Genomic DNA, 24,459 nt, shown 5'->3' with positions numbered 1-24,459 from the left:
TATAACCTATGCTGACACTTCTAACAAGGATTTGATACCTATTGATGAAGCATGGAGTTACCATATAGTTCTGCGTAAGGCATTTCTGGATGGCTAAGGAGGTTGACAAAAGATCAGGGGAGCCATGTTTATACTTAGGATGGGCTGTGAGCAGCATGCAGGCTTGCTCAAGCAATTAGTTTCATGCTTCACACCTGCTTAAGCTAAGAGGTGGTGACGCAAGGTGAAAATTGGAAAGGAGATTTCTCTGTCTCCTGGTAGACTTGACATGTCACAGGAGCTCTTAGGCTATTTGTTGAAACAGCCAGCAATTATATGTGTCAGCCGTCTTGGAGAAATGGACAGAAGCTACGTTGTCTGGGGATGTTGTGGTTTTGAAGGGTCATACACTGGACTGGCAGGGCCAACATCACAGAAACAGGAAGACTTCCCTCCATTTTGTAGGTGGGAGGGAAACGACTGGATTTGGAAAGCTGCAGAGCTGCTGAAATACAGTCCCTTAGATATCCCACTTGGCATTGAGGGGAGGGGACGATGATAGTCTCTGTGTGTGCATACACACCTGTCCATGTAGGGCAGGCATCCCCAAACTTTGGCCCTCCAGATGTTTTGGACTACAATTCCCATCACCCCTGACCACTGGTCCTGTTAGCTAGGGATCATGGGAGTTGTAGGCCAAAACATCTGGAGGGCCGCAGTTTGGGGGTGCCTGATGTAGGGGAAACCTGCATCAACAAACTTCCATTCATCTGTTTTTAGTTTATAATTGTAGGTTTGTGGTGTCATGGGTCAAAAATCTGGAAGACGTTGGTTATGTTTAATGGTTTATAGTTATATATATTTATTTATTCTACTTGGAAGTAATATTTTTTGAACTATAAATGTAAAGTTTGCTAAAATGGTCCAGTCTTGTTTTAGCAATGTTGCAGGTCAGTGGAACCAAGTCTCTGTGCAGCCCCTGCCACCTGAAGAAGTGGATATTAGAGATGACCAGGACCCAAGGGTGTGTTCTTCAAATTAATTAATTATGAATTTGAATGGCAAAACACAGATGAGTAGCATTTGTATGAATCCCTAAAAGTATGAACATTGCATATATATCAAAAAAACAAATCTGTGTGCTCAGATGCTAAGAAGGAAGACCAGTGAAATGATGGATCTTTGAAAAAAGGCATTGTCCTTTTTTTAAAAAAAATGTTAGATTAGTAGTGTCAAACATGCATTTTGTTTGGTCTGAAGTGCAAGACTTTTGGCTTTGACTAATTGATGTGTAAATTTTGTTCTGTGTGTGTGTGTGCGCGCGCGCTTGATATTACTCTTGGTGCTTCTTGTGTCCCAAAGTGTCTGAAAGCAAGATTCCTTTGGCCACCAGAAGTATGCCTTGTTTTGTTAAGCTCATTTTTTTTTGGTTCAAAACTTTGTGTTTCAGAAATGAACAGTGCAACAATTTCTACACTTCATTTTACTCTTAGTTTCAAGGTTGATTTGTTATTTCTTTCAAAGTTTAGGCAGCATGTGTGGAGCTCTAATGTATTAACAATTTCACATAGTTTATATATAGTGCACATTGGAAATTGTAATTTAAACTGAAGTTGAGCAGTTGCTAGAACATAAGTCATGGGATAATATTTGGACGTAGCTATCAGTGGAAGGGAATAAAATGAATCACATTATCTGCTTGGGAAATAATAAATTCTGCTGACTCTTACAGGAAACATTTACAGAGGCCATCTTCATGCCTGGACAGTTCACAAATGCGGCTTTGCTTAAAGCTTTACAGGTGAGCAGGAACATCATCATTTGTTGGGGAGTTTCTGCAAAACCATTACAACTTACACTAACAAGTCAATTAAGATTTTCACTTTGCACAAAATGGCAAGATTGGCATTTGAGACAGAAGGGCAGAGCACTGCTCTGCTCTGCTCTGCCAGTTCACAGTTACAGTGGCCTACTGTCAGCAGTCATCTACATAGAACATTCTTTTTGACACTGCTTGGCATGCTGTTAGAATTCAAGTATGAGATCTGGTAAGCCCTGGCACTGTGTGCTTTTGGGTTTAATGGTGAGAAACATCTTTTAATTTTCCCTTAGATATTTTCTCAAAGAGCTGAGCACCTCACAGACCTGTCCTGGGATGAGCTGAAAAAAGAAATTACAATAGCTCTGGAAAATGAGGTAAGATGTCCATTTAGTCTTTGCCCCTCTTGTCGCTTCAACAAGATTACCTTCATTCTTGGAATCTTATTTCATTGGTTCTTTGTAATAATTGTGCTTATATTTATGTGTTTGTTTTAAGATAGCTCAAACAATGCTCGACTGTTGTAATGCTAGTTTTTAGGGTGGTATCCAATCCAATGAAGTACTTCTGCTAGGGTTAGGATTTCCATGTGTCTCCCTAGAACAAATTATGGGGGCACATGGGGGAGAGGAGAGGGATGAAAATACCATTAGCAGCCAACATCCTTGATTTAGCAGAAGTGCTTATTTGGATAGCTAACCTTCGGTCTGTGTTTTTGTTCTTGTTTTCCAGTTCCAAGGAAATGTGACTGAGTATGAATTCTCACAAGAAGTATTTAGACAGCTGCAAATAGAATTTTGGTCTAAATTCTATGCTTACTGTGTTCAGTACCAAGAAGAACTCTCACACCCACTTGCACTTCTCTTGAATCAATGCACTAGCATGGTGTGCCTGCTTAAAAAGGTGAGAATCAGGTTACAAAGAGGCAAATTTCAGATATTTCTTTCATAGAGCAAAATGGGCCTGTCCAACTCTGGCAGGCAATGACCCTACCTATTTTGGACTTAAGGTTCAAGAGCTCTCAGTAGTGTGTAATTATAATTTTATACAATAAATGTGACAGATACAAATTTATATGGTTTACTTGTTTTACATGGGACTTTTTCCTGAGCAAATGTTGGTTAGAAATTCAGATGGTCCGTAGTTTCAATAAGGATCTGAAAATAATGAAAGCTGCTAAAAGATAGCTAATTTGAGCTTTTCCTAAATTATAGTACATTTTGCCATTGTATCTTTGAATATTTATGATGCTGAGAATGTGGACCACTCTGGCTATGGGCATTTCCCCCCCCCCCTTCAGAATGTTGCTTTGAGCTTTCCATGTAAGTAAATCATCTTTTTGTGATGTTTGAAAACAAACAATGAATGTATCTTCTCCCCACACAGGGACACCTGTCTTTTCTTGTGCCCTGCTCCCTAATGGATCACCTTTACCTTTCACTTGATGAACAACTGGTGAATGAAGTTGAGAGCACTGGCTTAGATGGTAAGAGAGAGTGCACAAACCTACTATAATATGTTGTCGGCAGAGCAGAATTTAGAACATAGTCTTTACATTTTTTTAAAAAAAGTGTTTTATTTTTCTGATAAATAGCCAGGATCCAGAAAGCCACTCACATCAGGCTTGCACTAGTGAAGTGGAACTTCCAAGTTCTCAAAACAAAACTTTACTTACATGTAAAATAAACTGCTTTGGTAACCCTCCTCTATTTTAAAAGCATTTTACCATGCTAGCATGTGGAGCTTTTGCTCAAGAAGTGTAAGCATAAAGGGTTTCTGGGCTCATGGATCTAATTTCTCACCTCTTTGGATTCCTGCCCATGTTGGTTCTTTTCAGTTAGTTATATCCTAGGTAAAGGTAAAGGGACCCCTGACCATTAAGTCCAGTTGCGGACGACTCTGGGGTTCCGGTGTTTGTCTCACTTTACTGGCCAAGGGAGTCGGCGTTTGGCTACAGACAGCTTCGGGGTCATTCTGGCGAACCGAGCAGCACACGGAAACACTGTTTACCTTCCTGCCGGAGTGGTACCTATTTATCTACTTGCACTTTGATGTGCTTTCAAACTGCTAGGTTGGCAGGAGCAGGGACCGAACAACGGGAGCTCACCATGTCGCGGGGATTCGAACCGCCAACCTTCTGAACACTTTCCTAGAAGCACTTGCTTCATGTCAGCTGGCAAATAAATAAATTGCAAGGCTGGATTGAGAGTTGCAAAACCTATTGATGTTTCAAAATCATGCACTGTGGGAGAGTAACATAACTAGGGAAGTTCATTCTTCGTGCTTCTTAGGTGTCCTGTTGACTTTAGACACTAATTAAACATTTTTGTGTGTGTTTTGCCCCTGGATAGAATGTGCAAGCAAGAATAAAGTATACTATTAACTGGTTTTCTCCCTGCTTTTCCAACTTAGTTGGCTTTTTTAATGTGATTAATATATATATTTATACTCTGAAATAAGTTCTAAACACCACCTTTTTATTGTAGAATCTGAATTTTCTCATGATCTTGTGAGTCTTGTTCAGTGTCTTCGGTTAATTGGTGAATCAATTTCTGTGGAGATGGCACTAACCATGGAAATGGCTTGCTGCCGTTCCCAGCCGCCAGAGAGAGCTGCAGGACAGATCCTTCATGACTTGATTGCTAATGACACGTAAGCATGGGCTATGAGCAAAGTAGGCCATTTATTTAAAAAAATGATTTTCTCATTCCCTCTACAGCATTTAGCTGATTGAATGTGTGTGTGTTTGTGTGTGTGTGTGTGTGTGATTTCTAGCCACAAAGCTCTAGTAGCTGTAATTCTCAGAAAATTGGGCTAACTATTCTTTCCCCTCAGAAGGCAGAGGAAGCACAGTTGATAACCCTTCCTGTGAAGAAATGTCCTTCCAGATTTTAGGCCCTGCCTTCTTCAAGAGGTCTTACACACCAAGGCCTAAGTTGTTTTTCTGTCAGAGCTGAGAGATTTGTGCTTCAATTTCTTTTTTTGTTAAAAATGTCCTCAATCTCACATTTTTCTACAAAAAGTTTTTATATACTACCTATTAAAATCCTCGAAGCACTTGCTTCATGTCAGCTGGCAAATGGATAAATTGCAAGGCTGGATTGAGATCCTACCTATTAAAATACTACCTATTAAAATCTGTTTCAAGGTAGTGTGCAAATTACAGTTAGCTGATTGCAATAGCTTGTTCCAGATTACTTGTATCTTACAATTTCATGTCCCCTCAACCCTAGGGTGTCATAGCCCATGAGACCATGTGTGGAAAAATTAGTTGTTGGATGCCACATATCATTCTTAATAGGGTGGATAGTGTGTCTTCTGTATCATGTGTACTTCGTCATAACTGAATAAATTCTCAATATATTTTATTAAGCCTAACACATTTTGCTGGTTTCCTTGAAGAGAGAATCTAATGGAGGATATTCACAGTAAATTGCAAGAGATCAAAAACCCAATTGATGCTATTGGCATGCTTATCCGGGAAATGGACTATGAGACAGATGCGGAAATGGAAAGAGGACTCAATATTGGTGAGAGATCAGTGGCTCTACTCTACCTCCCCCTAACATTTTGATTAAGTGAAAGCTGTCGGTAGGTGCATATATATTTGCCTTTTCTCACCTTTCTTTCTACAGTCCAACCCCTAAATGTGCGCATGCATCTCTCACAGCTCTATGGTAGTAGCACAACAGTAAACATGGTGTGTCGGTGTGTGTACAAGATGTCCATGACTCGCTTTTTGCTTTGTCGGGACTTGTTGATTTTACAGCAGCTCTTGCTACGGCTTGGAGATACTGTGAGTATATTGGAACAAAGTTTACTGTATGACCTCAAGCAGTACAATCCTTACATCATTAACTGAACAGCATACATATTCTTGCCAGAGAAAATGGGTGTTGAATAATAATGGAATGGTTACAATTGTTGCTAAATGGACATTACTCCTTGGCTGTCAGGCTGCACTGTGTTGCTGGCACTATTTTCTTGGCAGCCAGGAAAGAACTTGGGGGCCAAAACATGTCTTGTCACAGAGCAGCACATCTGAATCCAAGTCATTATCCTTATTAACAAGAAGGAGCTTAAGTTGATTCAGATCAGATAGTAATGTCATGTTTCCAACATAAACCACCAGCTGCTTACTTCAGTTAGATAGGCTCTGGGTTGATTTTCCTTCAGTCCCATTCAATCCACTTAAAATAGCACTCCTGTCTTTGGCTGTCTTGCTTTCAATATTCGTTGGCTTCATTCCTCTCCTTTCTAGCAACTGCTTAGGGACAGCCCTGAAGATATTGCTATAGAAAAATCAAAACAGGGGTATAAATGTCTATATGGAGATGGGGAGGATAATACCACAAGGATTTTTGCATCTTTTCTGAATGATGTGAAAGTACTTGGCCACTGACAGCTATTGAAAGACTACTAATACTTACGTTGTGTTTTTAGGTATTGGGCGGAGGCCAACTATACCATACTCAACAGAACTTGCTGCATCGCACATCTCATTTGATATTATCATATTACCTGATCAGGTGGGCAAGTCAACGCTTGGCATCAGATGTTCCAGTTGATGAACTGTAAGTTCTTTACTTCTTTACTTCTAGTTTGTAATAAAAATGATGGATGAAGTAGGCTTGGCCATTCTCTTTTCCATTAGCAAAAAATAGGCATTTTGTTTGACAATAGCAAGCAGCTAATTTGGGCAGGTTCTGGTCAGGACTTTTCTGTCTGATAAGTATTTTTTCTTGGTTTCTTCAGGGAATGTAACCTACAGCATCTTTCTGTATTAAAACTGACAGATTCTACGGCTATAACACCACTCAAGCTAGGTAAGAAATTAAAAGCTTTTTGTCTCTTTTTGGTTGTAAGTATGTTCAGTTACTGTTTTTTAAAAGTGACAATACAAAGCTTTGCTAAAAGGTTAATCATGCTTATAGACATCAGTTCTCCAGTGCTCAGCTTAAAATACTTTAAAGCAAGATAGTGCTGAAATCGTTGCTCACAGAACCAAAACTGCTATAGCTCAGGGGCCGTTTTTACCATTAACCCACCCACCTTTACCTGCAGTCATAGGCTAGATTTTTTTTATTTTAAATTTGTTGGGATATTCCAGATTTTAAGTATCCTACGTGCCCTATTTCCTATGCCTAGATTTTTCAAACTCGAAAATTATCATATAGATAGCTAGAAAATCTAGTCTTTAGCTGTCAGAACAGTTGGTGTGTCTAAAAATGCAAAGTACTGTACATCTTAAGCAAAATCTAAAAATTGGCATTTAAGTATACAGCCTTTCTTCCCTGCACCCCACTTGGATTTATTAAAAGGGGAAGATAGAAGTTAGTATTAGGTAAAGGTACCCCTGACCATTAGGTCCAGTCGCAGACGACTCTGGGGTTGCAGCGCTCATCTCGCTCTGTAGGCCGAGGGAGCCGGCGTTTGTCCGCAGACAGCTTCTGGGTCATGTGGCCAGCATGACAAAGCTGCTTCTGGCGAACCAGAGCAGTGCACAGAAACGCCATTTACCTTCCCGCCGGAGCGGTACCTATTTATCTATTTGAACTTTGTCATGCTTTCCAACTGCTAGGTGGGCAGGAGCTCGGACCGAACAACGGGAGCTCACCCTGTCGTGGGGATTCGAACTGCTGACCTTCTGATCAGCAAGCCCTAGGCTCAGTGGTATATACCACAGCGCCACCCACAGCCCATAAAGGTAAAGGTACCCCTGACCGTTAGGTCCAGTCGCAGACGACTCTGGGGTTGCGGCACTCATCTCACTCTTACAGCCTTTCTTCCCTACACCCCACTTGGATTTATTAGAAGTGGAAGATAGAAGTTAGTATTAGGGATAGAAGTTAGTATTAGGGAAACCATTAATTGAAACGCCATGTAAGAAACATGTTTATGGCATTTTCTCATTGTTTGGAGATATTGATGCATACAACATCTTTTAATCTGTTTTAGTGTCCAGCCCTCAAACTATCGTGGAGCTGTTCTTTCAGGAAGTAGCCCGAAAACACATAATATCTCAACTGTTTCCACCTAACACAGCCTTGGATGAATCAAGTTTGAGTTGGCCTCAAATGTTTTCTGCAATTTCCAGTTATCTCCTGCAGTTCTTGTATCCTTCAGTTGCAGCTTCTGCTTGAAACGGTGGACAGAAGCTATGCTTTCTTCTGTTCCTCTGGTGTGGGGATTCTTAAACTTTCTACCCCTGGGATAAAAATTAACTGGGGGCCCCCAAACACAATGTTGCAGTATAGGGGCGGAATCAGCAGACAGTGGCACAGTTTGGCATAACCAGCTGACAATTACTGACATTTTATACTAATCTTCTCCTTTGCAAATTTCTGAAATTCTTTGCTCCAGTGATTCCTCTATTGCAGGGCGTTACAGTTCAGTTTTATTCAAGTAAAGTACAGACGTTGGGTAGAATTCATCATTGTGCTCGTTCAGTTCTTCCTGCGCAAGCATTCCAGCTTGCCAGATGTATCCTCCCTCCCTGCATGCTCTTCTGGGGGTTCTCTAGGACCCGCCCCCCCAACCAATTGTGAGGGTGCCTGTGGGGGGAGCCCCGTTGGCAAGGCGTGAAGTCTTTGTGCAGGGCATCCACTCATGGGGCTGGATAGCCAAATCCTGCCCATAGCTCCAGAGGCATGACTTGGCTTCCTCACTTTAGGCACAATTTTATGATCTAGAGCAGGAGTAGTCAACCTTTTTATACCTACCATCCACTAATGCATCTTTCTTGATGGTAAAATTTCCTTACCGCCCACCAGCGCTCGATGGAAGGATTCAGCTTGTGCCGTACAACCCCCTACCTCCCACCTAGAATCCTGAAATGCGCACTAGTGGGTGGTAGGGACCAGGTTGACAACCCCTGATCTAGAGGCTCCTCCTTGCTCTTTTTACATTCACTTTTCACTCCTATGTGAGTTTCCCTCTTTTTCCCCATTCCTTTCTTTCCAGTTTATTGGGTTGTTTTTTTTAAAAAAAAGGTCTCATCTTACTTGCTAATCCCCCCTCCCTCCCTTTCCTTTCAGAGGGTGGGCAGCAAGGAAAGAGGACTGAGGTATGAGACTGTGTGAGAGAGAAGTGGAGGGACCAGAAGGCACAAGAGAAGCCCCAAGCACTTCTCCCTCTGTCTGCCTTTTGCCTCCTGTCTTCCTGTTCTTCCTCTTCCTTCCCTCACACTAAGCCTGCCGCACTGCCCATCTCTTGTCTATTTCATCTTCTCCCTTTCTGTTCCTGCCCTCCAACTCTGCATGCTACAGCCTCGCTCTCCAACCAGCTCCTGTTCCCATGCATCCCTATGATTGTACATGTGAGGAGCTGCTGTTTGCGGTGTTGATTCATCCAAAAGACTGCAGCACAGTCAAGGGACAACCAAAATGATCAAGGGGGGTGGAGTGACTCCCCTAGGAAGAAAGATTGTGGTGTTTGGGACTTTAGTTAGAAGAGAGAAGGCGAGGAAGACGTGATATGATAGAAGTTCATAAAATTAAGCCATGGTCTTGTCATCCATTCAAGAACCTATATTCCTTATACAGTCTTCAGGTGGCCAAGCAATCCTAACTTCCTCTTTCCAGAATGTTTGATGGGGGCTTGTCAGTATGCTCAATTGCAGGTAAGATCCTTATTTGTGAAATTCTTTACATTAATATTTAAAGGATAGAAGGAAAATAGTTAAGTAGATCAGGTGGGAGCCTGGTTGAAAGCTAGCCCTGGTTTTGTACGCAGGGATGTAAAGGGGCAGCTGATGAATATTTGGTACATACGGTGGGATGTTATCTAGAGATTAACTGAGAATATGAGCAGTAACTGGTTCATCTTGGGCATGTCTTATAAGGAGAGTAGGAAGCCGGTTTTGGAACATTGTATTAAATTAAATTGGCAATATTTATAATAATTTTGAAAATTTATAAAAAATAATTGGAAAAAGAAAACTAGCACTGGTTCAAAGCAATGGATTAGTTGCGGGTAAGGATGCTGTGAGCATGCTGCTCTATAAAAAAAAAAGTAAAATCTTCACTCAAAGGTAGCCCAGATTTTGTGGTAAGAACAAAGTTCCATATAAATCAGGCAAAAGGATCAAAACTGGATATTATGGAAGGGATTCTCAATCCAGTAGAGGTTCCCACTGGCTGAATTGGAGAGGCCATTTTTACTCACCCCCCTCACCTGCAGTTACAGCACAACCTCCCATGTTTTTCTATAGGGTCCCCCAAAGGTATGGAGCAGAGGGTTTTTTGGCGGGGCAGGGGTGTTTGAAAATGCCTCTCTTCTCTCCCCACTATACCACTGGGAGTATCCTTTGAAGAGAGTTAATCTCACAGGAACAGAGGCTTCAAGCCTAGAAGTCTAGATCAGAATCCAGCCTAGCTGCGTGCCTGTTCATCTTTTTTAATTGGTGTGCATTAAACAGTGTCTGTCTGAGTATAGTGGGAAGTAAGACATAACATTAATTTGTCTGATTAGTGGATGTTTGTATATTAGGAATATATTCGTTTTCTGGGACCTTGGTGCCATGTGAATATGGGGTCATGCTGTTTTATGATGGGACGCTGCTACCTTGTTATGGGAGAAGGACACAAGGTAAATTCTTATTTCTCTAAAACACATAAACATTTTATTGTTTGAGTTGAGAAACAAGAGGAGAGAAGTTAGTTAGACAGTGGTCATAGCTAGGAGTGAGAGATTCTCAGTTACTTTTGAGGAGCTTGATGTCTGCAGAGTGGTGTAGATTTGACAGCTTTGTTCTAAAAAAGGAGCAAAATATAAAATAAGCATCAAGTGTGTTAATAGTGTTACCAATCTAGGCATTGTTCAGATGAATCTGTCTACTGCTTCCCTAGAGTCAGATGCTCTGCTGTTAATTTCCGGCCTTCAGTGGCAGCTTCTGGCGGGGTGTGTGTGCTTGCATGGACCGTTCCTAGTAATAGTTTTTAGTGGTATCCATGTTGAGTTATAATGTGTAATGACTTGATAACCATAGCATGCACCTGCGTGCCATTTTGTGACAGGTGCTATTGACAGTTCCTTAGAATTCCAGATGTGACCACCATAGCTAACACTTTTTTTAAGGGAAATTCCCTTATGCTGAATAGGCTTCCTCGTGAGAAAAGGGAAAAATGGCAGCTATGGTGACCACTGGCCTAAAAAGTTTGGCAACCTGACATACAGTATAGAATTGATAACTGTAGCAAAACAATATGGAAGTTATCCCAGTTTATTCTGTGCTTCGGACTAACTTCGTCCCAAGCCTTGGTTTAAGTGCTTTTTTTTCTTTCAGGCTCTGGACTGTTTCTGTGAAGCAGCCTCAGAAGTTGGAAAAGAGGAGTTTTTGGATAGACTAATTAGATCAGAGGATGTTGAAATGGCTTCAACCCCACGGCTACAGTACTATGACAAGGTATTTTTGTTTCCAAGCTTTTAGCGTTTCTTGTAGAAGGTGTGGCATAACATGTACTTAACATTTTCACATTTAGTTCAAGTAAAACATTCTTGGCTGTATATTCCCCTCCCTAGGTTCTGCGTCTTCTGGATACCATGGGTCTACCTGAACTGATCATTCAGTTGGCTACCTTAGCAATCACAGAAGCAGCTGATGATTGGAGAAGCCAAGTAAGGAATTAAGTTTTCCTGTTATGGGATGGGTGCCCTTCTCCTCTAGCATTTGTTTGTGCCACCACACTAATTTTCCAGCTGGTTATAGATGGCTTAACTACCATATTTGTATTGCAGGCTACCCTGAGGACATGCATTTTCAAACACCACTTGGATTTAGGACATAACAGTCAAGCATATGAAGCCATGACCCATAACCCAGATTCTAGCAGGTAATACTTCATGTATTTTAGGCATTAATATACTGTATATTCCTGCGTATCAGACTACTTTTTAACCCAGGAAAATCTTCTCAAAAGTCGGGGGTTGTCTTATACGCCGGGTCGTATTTCTTATATGGCGAGTATATCCCAAACTCTATATTTTGACTGGAAAAGTTGGAGGGTCGTCTTATACGCCTAGTCGTCTTATACGCCGGAATATATGGTACATTATTTTTATTAATCTAGTGCTGGTTGGGTTTTTTTTTTTCTCTTTAAAAAACTCTGTGAGTTAAACCACAGAGCCTAGGACTTGTTGATCAGAAGGTCGGTGGTTTGAATCCCCGCGACGGGGTGAGCTCCCGTTGCTCGGTCCCAGCTCCTGCCCACCTAGCAGTTCGAAAGCACGTCAAAGTGCAAGTAGATAAATAGGTACCGCTCCGGCGGGAAGGTAAACGGCGTTTCCATGTGCTGCTCTGGTTCACCAGAAGCGGCTCTGTCATGCTGGCTACATGACCTGGAAGAAGAGCTGTCTTTTTTCTAATTTAAGACATTTATATACTGTTGAAATGTGTACACTGCTTTAAAATGTGAAAATCCAGTCCACGGAATTCACAGTGCATGATAGTAAAGAGTTACCTCTTTCTTTCTCCCTTCTAGGCAGCTGGATTGTTTACGGCAGTTGGTGGTAGTTCTCTGTGAACGCTCCCAGCTCCAGGATCTTGTGGAGTTCCCCTATGTGAATCTCCACAATGAGGTAAAAGGTCTGCTTTTGTTAGCAGTATGGTAGTGGTATAAGGAAATCTTCAGCTATGTCTAACTGTTATTTGTATTATAGGTTGTGGGAATAATTGAATATCGTGCTCGGGCAGTAGATCTGATGACACACAATTACTATGAGCTGCTATATGCTTTCCATGTATATCGCCATAATTACCGGAAAGGTATGACAGATTATATAAAAGAGAAAATTGCCCCACCTGTTCAAATATCAATTCGTGTGGCATTAATCAGATGATGATTTTTTCCCCATTAATGAGCAGTCTGTGCATGTGGTGAAAGAGTGCAGTACCAAGAAGAACTCTCACGCCCACGTGCAGTTCCTACTGTAAGCCTGTTCTGACCTGAAGCTGTTATATTTCAGTTGGGGAAGAGGTGACTGTTGTATTGTCTTATTTCTTTCCTCAGCGGGAACAGTGATGTTTGAATATGGAATGCGCCTTGGCAGAGAAGTCCGTACCCGCTCTGGACTGCAGAAGCAAGCAAACTGTTATCTTGCAGCTCTTAATTGTTTGCGGCTCATTCGCCCTGAATATGCATGGATAGTTCAGCCAGCTTCTGGTGCAGTGGTATGAAACACCCCCTTTTTCAAGATTTGATCTCACTTTGATTTTTAGCAGTCCCTCTTTCATAATAATAATAATATAACAATTTATTATTTGTACTCCGCCCATCTGCCTGAGTCTCCCCAGCCACACTGGGTGGCTTCCAATCGAATATTAAAACAATATAGCATTAAATATTAAAAACTTCCCTAAACAGGGCTGCCTTCAGATGTCTTTTAAAAATAGGATAGCTGCTTATTTCCTTGACATCTGTTGGAAGGGCGTTCCTCAGGGCGGGTGCCACTACCGAGAAGGCCCTCTGTCTGGTTCCCTGTAACCTCATTTCTCACAATGAGGGAACCGCCAGAAGGCCCTCGGCGCTGGATCTCAGTGTGCGGGCTGAATGATGGGGGTGGAGACGCTCCTTCAGGTATACAGGACCGAGGACGTTTAGGGCTTTAAAGGTCAACACCAACACTTTGAATTGTGCTCGGAAACGTACTGGGAGCCAATGTAGATCTCTCAGGACCGGTGTTATGTGGTTCCGGCGGCCACTCCCAGTGACCAGTCTAGCTACCACATTCTGGATTTCATGAAGACCTTGGCTGCTGTTTGCAAGTCTGTTTAAGATAGCAGCAACATCTGTCACACTGCCTGGTTCACAGATCACATTAAATCATTTTTAACTCTAGTTTGACACAGATTTGCAGTGTCCTCATACAGAAGTACTCAGATATCCCTGCTTTGCTTCTCCCACACTCCTAGTCATTCTGCCCTGGGAGCAGCAAAGTGAAAACTTTGACTTGTCATGTCATTCAAACCCAGCCCCCTGATGTGATTCTCCCCAAACCAGCCTTTCTCAGCCTTGGGTTCCCCAAATGATGTTGAACTACAACTCCTATCTATCATCTCTGACTTGCTAGCTAGGGATGTGAGTTGTGGACCCACAATTGAGAAAGGCTGCTCTAAACAAACCACAAGCAGTAGCAATAAATAAATAAAAATTCTTTGTTTACTGCTCATGGTTTATTTGGTGGAAACAAACGATATGCCCAGCTTCAGGTGAGATGAAAAGCCAATGTTTGTGGTTTGTTGCTCTCACCCAGTATGGTGGGGGAGGAGCGGTGGCAATTTTAAAGCAGTGTTCACTACAATGCAGCTTGTTCACATTAAACAGTTATTAAACATAAATTGGTTTAACATAATGTGCAAACACAGCCAGTATGTCCACTGCTAATTCTTTTGCTGACATCCCAGTAACAAATAATGTAGCGTGTCTAGTACAGTGGAACCTTGGAAGCCGAACGCCTGTAAACTCGAACGTTTCAACTCCCGAACGATCGAAAACCAGAAGTGATGCCTGGATGCAGGCAAATGGTTACACAGCTATTATAAATATTCATGGTGTTATATTCAATGTAGCATGCAGCAAAATGTTCCATCAGCTCAAGGATTTCTCCTTGTGCAACTGAACTTGATCCCCCCGTCGGCCCCCCCCCACATGACCCCTAGGTCTGTTCTGAGGTTTCCCCAAACCTCCTAGAGCAGATTTGGGGACAGGGAGAGAGGGGAATCACATTGCACTAGCACTAATCTTTGCACTAGCACAACTACCGTGTTTCTCATATTTTAAGGCATCCCAAAAAAATAAGCCATGACAGGATTTCTAAGGGTTGGTGAAAAATAAGACATACCCCGAAAATAAGCACTATCGCAAAGCCCCGACCGAGCGAGAGGCGAAGGCGCGGGACCCAGCAGGAGCTCCCTGCCTGCTTCCCCGAGCCGTAGCGCATCGGGGGACAGAGCCGAAGATCGGCGGGCGCTCCTTGCTGGGCTTGACAAGCCCGGGAAACAGCGCCCGCCGATCTTCGGACCTGTGCTGTGTGACAGGCAGGGGTGGGGGGAAGCGGAGATCGTTCTCCGCTCTCCCCCCACCCCCGCCTGTCACCAAAGATCGGCGGGCGCTCCTTGCTGGGCTTGACAAGCCCGGCAAACAGCGCCCGCCGATCTTCGGCCCTGTGCTGTGTGACAGGCGGGGGTGGGGGGGAAGCGGAGATCGTTCTCCGCTCTCCCCCCACCCCCGCCTGTCACCGAAGATCGGCGGGCGCTGTTTGCTGGGCTTGACAAGCCCGGCAAACAGCGCCCGCCGATCTTTGGACCTGTCCTGTGTGACAGGCGGGGGTGGGGGGGAAGCGGAGATCGTTCTCCGCTCTCCCCCCACCCCCGCCTGTCACCAAAGATCGGCGGGCGCTCCTTGCTGGGCTTGACAAGCCCGGCAAACAGCGCCCGCCGATCTTCGGCCCTGTGCTGTATGACGGGCGGGGGTGGGGGGGAAGCGGAGATCGTGCTCCACTCTCCCCCCACCCCTGCCTGTCACCGAAGATCGGCGGGCGCTGTTTGCTGGGCTTGACAAGCCCGGCAAACAGCGCCCGCCGATCTTCGGACCTGTCCTGTGTGACAGGCGGGGATGGGGGGGAAGCGGAGATCGTTCTCCGCTCTCCCCCCACCCCCGCCTGTCACCAAAGATCGGCGGGCGCTCCTTGCTGGGCTTGACAAGCCCGGCAAACAGCGCCCGCCGATCTTCGGCCCTGTGCTGTGTGACAGGCGGGGGTGGGGGGGAAGCGGAGATCGTGCTCCGCTCTCCCCCCACCCCCGCCTGTCACCGAAGATCGGCGGGCGCTGTTTGCTGGGCTTGACAAGCCCGGCAAACAGCGCCCGCCGATCTTTGGACCTGTCCTGTGTGACAGGCGGGGGTGGGGGGGAAGCGGAGATCGTTCTCCGCTCTCCCCCCACCCCCGCCTGTCACCAAAGATCGGCGGGCGCTCCTTGCTGGGCTTGACAAGCCCGGCAAACAGCGCCCGCCGATCTTCGGCCCTGTGCTGTATGACGGGCGGGGGTGGGGGGGAAGCGGAGATCGTGCTCCACTCTCCCCCCACCCCTGCCTGTCACCGAAGATCGGCGGGCGCTGTTTGCTGGGCTTGACAAGCCCGGCAAACAGCGCCCGCCGATCTTCGGACCTGTCCTGTGTGACAGGCGGGGATGGGGGGGAAGCGGAGATCGTTCTCCGCTCTCCCCCCACCCCCGCCTGTCACCAAAGATCGGCGGGCGCTCCTTGCTGGGCTTGACAAGCCCGGCAAACAGCGCCCGCCGATCTTCGGCCCTGTGCTGTGTGACAGGCGGGGGTGGGGGGGAAGCGGAGATCGTGCTCCGCTCTCCCCCCACCCCCGCCTGTCACCAAAGATCGGCGGGCGCTCCTTGCTGGGCTTGACAAGCCCGGCAAACAGCGCCCGCCGATCTTCGGACCTGTCCTGTGTGACAGGCGGGGGGGGGGAAGCGGAGATCGTTCTCCGCTCTCCCCCCACCCCCGCCTGTCACCAACGATCGGCGGGCGCTCCTTGCTGGGCTTGACAAGCCCGGCAAACAGCGCCCGCCGATCTTCGGACCTGTCCTGTGTGACAGGCGGGGGTGGGGGGGAAGCGGAGATTGTGCTCCGCTCTCCCCCCACCCCCGCCTGTCACCAAAGATCGGCGGGCGCTGTTTGCTGGGCTTGACAAGCCCGGCAAACAGCGCCCGCGTGCACTTTATTAAAAAATAAGACATCCCTCGAAAATAAGCCATGTCGTGTTTTTTTGAGGAAAAAATTAATATAAGACATGTCTTATAATATGAGAAACACGGTATTTAGTTTAATTCTGCCCATAGTAATGTTCAATGAATAAAAATATGCAGAATAAGCAGATATGCAAGTTTGCTTCCTTTGCTTAATTTATTCCAGCTACAGAATTTGCCATTTTCTTGCAAGTCAAACTGAGGGTGTCACTTTGCATGTTTCTGCACTGAAATCTTGGGGGAAATAGACGGAATCCTGGTGGTGCTTAAACACTAGTGAAGATGTTGTAGAGACTGAAGATTTGTATATCCAATTGTTTAGAGTGCTTATCATATCTCTCACTAGTATGAACGTCCAGGAGCATCCCCCAAGAGAAGTCATGATGGAGAGTGTGCTGCTGCCCCAAGTGAGTCTTCTGCTGTTTTATTTTCTCAAATGCAGACAATTCCAAATTTCTACTCTTAAATTCCGATCAACCAGCTTAATTTTTCTGACTTGCTTGCTTTCCAGTTTATGTTTCGGTAGTTTTGATTCATGTTTGCAGGGTGTTTGCCTTTAGTCTTGTTCCTTCCTGTCCTCCAATATCTTATCTACATATTTTTATCTGTGTTACGCTAGTTATCTGGGATGTCTCCTTGAGATGCGAGAGTCTGGTGCACTGGTTTCTTACCCACATAGCTCAGTATTTTGAATTGATCGCAATAATTGTGCAGTAGACAGTGTTCTCTGAGCTGTTGTTGGGGGCAGAGCAGGTATGAGCTGTGAAAATACAACCACTATTCTGAAGGGCCAAAAGGGCACAGGATTGCCAAGTTAAGAAGACTCCTGTATTTTCATTAGTGCTGAAGTGGATATAATCCAGCATATTTGATGTCTTGCCCTAGTTAGAAAGAACATTCATGGTAAGGGTCCAACATTCCTATTCATGATAATACCAAAGGAAATTCTGATGTCCTTGTTCAAATAGGAAATCAGGATAAATATAAATATTAATTTGCAGATGACTTTAATACATTCAGCTAATCAGCTGCCTCCTTATAAAGTTGATGATTAGTGGGAAATCTTTTATGTGTAAAATGTTGGGGTTGACTAAAAGAAAGCTAGTATAGTAGCTGTTCATCACTTGAGAGCAGAATTTTGCCTTTATGTTGTCTGGTTTTACTTTAAATTCTAAATAGTAAACTCTTGAAGTTGCCACATTGTAAATAAATGATTGTTTTGGTACAGCGGGAAGTCGGATTGAAATCTTGGAGCTGCAGGATTTGGAAAAAGAATGTGTGCTGGCTCGCATACGGCTAACTTTAGCACAACATGATTCAACAACAACAGCTATTACAGGTAAGCTCAGGATTTACGTTCATACTACTTGGCTTAATAACTGTACAGAGGGTGAGTAATTTAATCTGTGTGTGGGAGATCAGTAACCCACAAGAAATGTATTTCCACATCCTCCTCTGTTGCTGTTTGTGGGATGTGGAATCCAATCTTAATTTGTCACACACTCACTACTGTTATTATGCTGCTGCTACATGTGCAGCAAGAGGAGATTCTGCTAGTGTTCTGTGATCCCCTATCCACAGCAGGCATGGTCTACTCAATTGTGAGAGACAGGGTGTGTGGCTTTGCATCTATAAGAACTGAATGCTGCAATTATTCTGTATACAATCGTGGCAGATAGAGAGAGTTGTATTAAACAGAGTGCTAATGTTAAAGTTCCATAAGTGCCCCTTAATCTTTTCTGTGGGTTCACTCAGCACTCCAGAGCGGATTTGGGGGTGGCAGCACACATGTGGGGGAGGAGAAGGGGAAATCCCTTTGTGTGCATGCTAATCCTTGTGCTTGTACAAAAAGTTATTTGAATATCGCCAACTTATATACATAAGTGTATAATTGTATGTCATATTTATTAATTAGGAAACATGAATATGTGCAGCTGAGATGATGTTATTCTATTATGTTATCTACCCAGGAAACTCATCCCCCAAGGAGCTGGTAACCCTGTTGGTGCAGGCTGGTCTCTTTGACACTGCCATTTCTCTCTGCCAGACCTACAACTTTCCCTTAACACCTGTGTTTGAGGGTCTTACTTTCAAGTATGTAACATATTATTGGACTTAAGTACATAATGTGAGTAGTGAAATATTTATTGATCTTTTGGAAAAAGTATATTCAGATTTGAAAGTACGTACTTTTTAAGTGAAAGAATACACTCTTGCTTTAAAACTATGTCAAAGCCTGAGTAATATGAGAATGTAATATGAAGTGGGAGTGATTATGACAGCATTGAGGCTAGAGCATTTGGTGTATCCTTGCTCATAACCTCACATTTTGCCTTTGCCAACTCTTGCTTGAAGGTCTCAGATATCCTTGGAAAACACTGCTGGGTAATCAAGGCCTGAAACTTGTCCAGTAACAACAAGATGTGACAAAGTACATCAGTATTATTTTATCACCAGTACACATTTTCACTTTCACTTGAGCTTCTGTGGTTGGTTTGTACAACCTCTCAATCATTTCCTGTTGTGTTGATGTTATCATTTTCATAAGTATCAGTTTGATTCCAACTATCTTGGTAGCAACTAAACCAGTGACACTTGTGCTGGCGGCTAAAGTTGTGGCAGGATGTTTTAAAGATGGGTGACAGTCACTGATACAGTCCTGAATAAGCAAAGATGTTCCATGAATAGTAGAAGCATTCAGTAAGCTCACTGATCTCCTTATCAAGCACAGGCAGGTGCATATGTAGGGTTCTAGAGCACAGCCATTAACTTCAGCATCTGTAACTGAAGCACAGAGCAATTGTAAGATGGAATGTTTGGAAAAGTAAGACCAGGGTTCAGTTTCCTGCTCAGGTGAACTTGATTGTTTCTCATCCAGAGAATCCAGAGAATAAAGTTGTTAGAACAAAGCAGGGATGGGTGGGAAGAATTCAATCAGGTTTTTTAAAATAAAAAATGGATTAGAATTACTATTGTACATACAGTATCTGAAGTGTGCCTGGTTATTTGTATTCCAGATGCATTAAACTCCAGTTTGGAGGGGAAACAGCATTAACAGAAGCATGGGATTGGCTAGCTGCAAATCAGTTGTCATCAGTCATCACAACCAAGGAGACCAGGTACTGTGATATATTTTGCAGGAAAAGAAAGCAAGTACTTTGTGGTCCAAGAAATCTGCATGGAAATAAATATTTCTTGCTAATAAAATACCAGAAATTGCACTTCAGGGTTGTGGTTGTCCTGCTTCATTTAGTCTTCAACAAACCATCTTGAAGCAGCAGTAGTAAAGTGTTCGTTCATGCTTTCTTTTTTGCTTTGTATATTTTGACGGATGGTTTAAGTGCAGATGTTAAGGACAACCTGTAGTGGCTCTTGTACTTCAGATAAAACCACATGGCAACACTTTCTAGGGGTCCAGAAACTTTGGCTTAACTGAATTAAGAACAGAAGAAAACACAAGTTCACATATAAAAAGTTGAGCAAGATTGTGGAAAGAGGGGATGTATAGACTCCCCTGTGAACCATCAATAGATTCAGGAATGGAGAATTTCACGAGCAGCCAGAAACATGCATGTATCTACCCATCTGTGTAACGTAGTTAATGGTATTCCAATTGTGTTGCAGTGCAACAGATGAAGCATGGCGTCTTTTGTCCTCCTACCTGGACAGATATAAGTCTCAGAACTGTCCATACCATCGCTGTGTAATCAACAAGTTGCTGTCTCATGGAGTGCCCTTGCCTAACTGGCTTATCAACAGTTACAAAGTAAATACCTGATCTGTGCAAAATTAAGCTGGTGTTCAGTGGAGGATAAATGTACAATGCTGGCTCATTACTTCCTAGATGACTGCTTAAAAAGTGAGATAAATAAGTTTCAGTGACACTTGTTTGTAGCTTGAGTAATTGTCAAATAATAGTAATTCAGGCGCTAAAATCTGCACTGTGGTGAGTAAATTGCATGTTCTTAATGTAAATGAAACGGGAACTTTGATGTTACAATTTGTGACTTTTGCATTTTACCTTATTTTTATTTTATAGCATTTTACTTTATTGTACACTGCTTTGATGCCCACAGGCTGTGAAGTGGTTTATGAATTTGTGTAATAAAATAAATATCAGCCCAACATTTCAGATAACAAAAGCCTCTGAGAGAACCAACAGCAACACACTCCATCTGTCTGGTGTAGGACATCTACCTTGGTGCCCAGTCATTTCAACCTGAGTAAACAATTTGGATTCTTCATTTTAAGCCTTTGTTTAAATAAAGGAAATAATTTGCAAATGTTTAAGGGAGTAGAAATCGGAAGCAACGCAGGGATCTAAAAGATAGGGAAGCAAGCTAGCCTTGGCTTTGAGTGCAAGAAATAAACAAATCAGTCCAGAATTTTACAAGAGTCTCTGCAATGGGTTATGTTTCAGTATGCTATGTGTGTCTTGTGTTGGGTTCCTATAAATCTCACCAGTAATGAGGGCTACCTGTCATCTACTAAGCTTCTTAAATATAAAAAGACTTTCCAGTAAGTGTCTGCTCAGTTTCATTTGTTTCTCTACAGATGGTAGATGCTGCTGAACTTCTCCGCCTCTATTTGAACTATGACCTCTTGGAAGAAGCTGTGGATTTGGTGCTGGAATATGTGGATGCCTTACTTGGGAAAGGACCTCATTACTTTGGCATTGAGGTACAATTGGTTGTTCAGTTCATTCCACTATACAGTCGTACCTCGGGTTACGACCACCTCGGTTTGCGAACAGTTCGGGTTACGAACTGCGCAAACCCGGAAGTGTTTTCACCGCGCGCATAAGCCGCGCGATCGTGCGATTTGCGCATGCGCAAAATGGCGGCGCCCATCGCGTTCGGTTTGCGAACTATTCGGGTTACGAACTGCGATCCGGAACGGATCGCGTTCGTAACCCGAGGTATTACTGTATATATTTTTACAAATGAGGAAAGTTGATGGAATGCAGCTAGCTTGAAGAATTATGGAAAAACTAAGAAAAAAAACAGGTTCACAGACAAGGAGTACTCCTGGATGACCATGTGGCAGCCTAGAGACCTGGCCAAAGTGACTCATGCCCTAGTTACTCCAGACTGGAGTATCACTATATGCTGTATCCAGCTCCCCCACCACTGCCATGTACAATGGTTTTACATGTTTTGCACTTGGGATGTTTCTCATTTAGATAATGTCACATTCAGCTGTATTTCATTTTCTTTTTAGTTCCCATTATCAGCTACAACTCCAATAGTTTGGCTTCCATATTCTGCAATTGACCAGCTTCTTCAAGTGCTAAAAGAAAATGCAACCAATCGCCATAACACAGTGGTAAGTATATCTGATGGAAAATAGAAATCAACATGCTATGGATCTTACTGTATCACTTTGAATGTATGTAACCTGGTGATGTGCACAAGGTGCTTTCAGCTCTGTGCTTGACCATATGCCTTTTGATCCTTGGCTTATTAAATATAACCTAGGGGGGTTGGGCTGACAGATTAGGTCCAGGGTGTGACTTCATGGTGTAAGGGATGGTCTCTGCTATCATGAAAATGCAGTGGTGTGGATACTCCTCAAGAAACCAGGCCTGGAGTCATTGCTTTGACTAGCTACCAAGCAGCTGCAAATGCACTCTTCTTAGAAAAGGTGGTGGATAAGGTTAAAGTGGGGCAACTACAAGCTTTCTTGATACTGAATGTGTTTGATATTAATATATAGGATATGATTACAAATATTGTGCCTTAGGTCAAGAGGCATATGAAGATTTTTGTTGAACCAGAATGTAGTAAAATGTTTTCATATATAAATTAATTATATCTGTCTCCATGCCTTTGGTTACTGTTTATTACAACAGTTTGTGCACTCAGTCTCCTGAAAAAGGTATAAGAACCAGCACAGAGAAATGTCTATCCTCCAGCAATTTTTTTTTACCACAAATTAAGTTTCACTTGGGAAGACGCAAAATGCTATAATAAAACTTACCTGCTGCAGGTTTTCTTCCCTCATTTCATGACTATCGGAGTTTATAAAGCTTATGTGTTTATCATGAGCTAGACCTCAATTCCATCTGCTGCCCTAATGCTTTCTGAAGGGAAGAGGTTGAAACCTGAACTGTGTAATCAACTGCTGGGGGTCAGAAAATACTGCAGGAATCTTTAGCATTTTCTGTTGAAAGTAAATTGTTATCAGCTGCTTTGGGAGTCAGTACAGGCTGCAAATTTGGTATAAGGCAATAAAGGGCAGTTGTATGTCTTGCATCCTCAATCTCTCAGCTATACCTATTAACAGAGAAACAATTGTACTTCTGTTCCTTTCCAGCTATATCAGAAGGTGCATGAGAAATTAGAAGTCTACCAAAACCAGGTTGATAAGGCAACTCGGGATCTTCTGTATCGTCGGAACTAGCAGATAGACCTGGATTGTGTGACTTTACTTAATCACCTTGTGCCTGGTGGCCCTTCAGACAAAGCTACAAAAAAAGACTGTGCTAATGTAAATAACTGGCATGAAGTATGTGTGAAGCATTTGCTTTGCATGGATAGGCTAGAGTCATAGGGAACCCTGTGCGCTGCTGGTGGTGCTATTATTACAAATTCTATTTTTTCACAATGAACCAAACATTCCCTACCAGGGAATGATAGACTTTTTAAAATAAATATGTTGGGGACGATGAGTTAAATTTAAGCTTTTAAGCCTGTGCCGAACTGGGTGCTAATCATTTCCAGCAATGAAACCATGGTTGTACATTGCATGTTCCTACCATCTTTCTACTGAATTATTCCTTATACTGTACTATATATGGGAGCTAATGGTGGTCGTATTTATTGTCACAGTTTTTTGAATTATCTTTAATAAAATGAAAACTTTGTTTAAAAATCCAGTGTCGTTTTTCACAATAGCATATTGCAGTGCATCTTTCCATAGGAGACAAATAGAAAGTGTGATCTGATATTTCCATTGAAGGAGGAAATGGGAACAGATAATGATCAGTTATTTACTAGTTCTCATTGGACGTTTCTATTCCTGACTGTACTGACAATTTTGTTCCAGTGGAAAATTTACTGAAGTAATGTCAATGCTTCATACTTGTGTAATATTTCTTTTGCAACTTTGAGTATAAATGCCATCATCACCAACACAAAAACTAGGTGCTAGCATTATCTGAGTTTCAAATGGTAAGATGTCATTGTATTGGTGGTATGGGTTATGAACATGCTCTCTCAAGTGACATTGAGGCCACTGTCCTTCTCTGCAGGCCCAAAGGAGTGCCTGCTTGATGGAGGGATACCAAAGGAGGATGTAAAAAATGCAAAAATAGCCACTTCCAGTGCTTTATTAAATAAAAGTGATCTTGCATCACAGCCAGCAGAGCCCTGCTGCTTTTATAGACTCTGAATGGACGCCAAAGCAGCAAGCAGTTGTTATGACTTGTTTTGCAAGGTGCTAATATGTTAAGAATTACATATACACATACTTTTTGGAGAACCATTGCTGGAGCTGCCTTGTCAATATGCTTGTCCGGCTCAGAAAACAAAGAAAGCAGTTAGACCCCTGGGCAACTGAGATAGCATTTGAGCATGGATGTGGGCCTCATTTTCTAGCTGGTTTCTTACCAGTAAAAACTAGAATGGAATTCAAAGTGTATAACATGAAGAACTGTTTTCAGACCAAGGGCTACATTACCCTGGGGCAAAGTCATAGCGCAGGGGTGGATTACCTGTGCTCAGCTACACCTCCCATCAGCCCTAGCCAGCATACCTGAGGGACAGAGATGATGAGAGCTCAGCAACATCTGGAGGGCACAAGGTTAACCACCCTGCTATAGAATGCCATGCTGCAGTAGTGGGCGAGGCTTGACACAATCATACATCCTTATCACAGAGCTAATTTCCACGGAAATAAAAGATGT

At 43.1% G+C, this 24,459-nt stretch overlaps 1 protein-coding gene across 1 annotated transcript in view; it reads left to right on the top strand.

The window, feature by feature from the left end:
* Positions 1 to 23,426, top strand: part of NUP160 (nucleoporin 160) — a 30,843-nt gene extending 7,417 nt beyond the window's left edge. The window contains exons 10-36 of the mRNA XM_035126263.3: positions 919 to 1,003; positions 1,712 to 1,780; positions 2,092 to 2,175; positions 2,531 to 2,701; positions 3,185 to 3,284; positions 4,285 to 4,450; positions 5,201 to 5,328; positions 5,434 to 5,594; positions 6,242 to 6,372; positions 6,554 to 6,624; positions 7,757 to 7,913; positions 9,350 to 9,419; positions 10,289 to 10,387; positions 11,085 to 11,204; positions 11,321 to 11,416; positions 11,537 to 11,631; positions 12,280 to 12,376; positions 12,458 to 12,563; positions 12,808 to 12,968; positions 16,900 to 16,960; positions 17,782 to 17,892; positions 18,524 to 18,647; positions 19,571 to 19,672; positions 20,178 to 20,319; positions 21,108 to 21,233; positions 21,774 to 21,878; positions 22,869 to 23,426. Of these exons, the coding sequence (XP_034982154.2) occupies positions 919 to 1,003; positions 1,712 to 1,780; positions 2,092 to 2,175; positions 2,531 to 2,701; positions 3,185 to 3,284; positions 4,285 to 4,450; positions 5,201 to 5,328; positions 5,434 to 5,594; positions 6,242 to 6,372; positions 6,554 to 6,624; positions 7,757 to 7,913; positions 9,350 to 9,419; positions 10,289 to 10,387; positions 11,085 to 11,204; positions 11,321 to 11,416; positions 11,537 to 11,631; positions 12,280 to 12,376; positions 12,458 to 12,563; positions 12,808 to 12,968; positions 16,900 to 16,960; positions 17,782 to 17,892; positions 18,524 to 18,647; positions 19,571 to 19,672; positions 20,178 to 20,319; positions 21,108 to 21,233; positions 21,774 to 21,878; positions 22,869 to 22,955 (3,025 nt within the window). The 3' untranslated portion in view covers positions 22,956 to 23,426. The remainder of the gene's footprint in view (positions 1 to 918; positions 1,004 to 1,711; positions 1,781 to 2,091; positions 2,176 to 2,530; positions 2,702 to 3,184; positions 3,285 to 4,284; positions 4,451 to 5,200; positions 5,329 to 5,433; positions 5,595 to 6,241; positions 6,373 to 6,553; positions 6,625 to 7,756; positions 7,914 to 9,349; positions 9,420 to 10,288; positions 10,388 to 11,084; positions 11,205 to 11,320; positions 11,417 to 11,536; positions 11,632 to 12,279; positions 12,377 to 12,457; positions 12,564 to 12,807; positions 12,969 to 16,899; positions 16,961 to 17,781; positions 17,893 to 18,523; positions 18,648 to 19,570; positions 19,673 to 20,177; positions 20,320 to 21,107; positions 21,234 to 21,773; positions 21,879 to 22,868) is intronic.
* Positions 23,427 to 24,459: the final 1,033 nt, after the last annotated feature.

The sequence above is a fragment of the Zootoca vivipara genome, chromosome 1, assembly GCF_965207765.1.
Source record: "Zootoca vivipara chromosome 1, rZooViv2.hap1.1, whole genome shotgun sequence".
Classification (NCBI taxonomy): domain Eukaryota; kingdom Metazoa; phylum Chordata; class Lepidosauria; order Squamata; family Lacertidae; genus Zootoca; species Zootoca vivipara.
The sequence above is the reverse complement of the archived record's forward strand: the minus strand, read 5'-3'. Positions and strand labels throughout refer to the sequence as shown.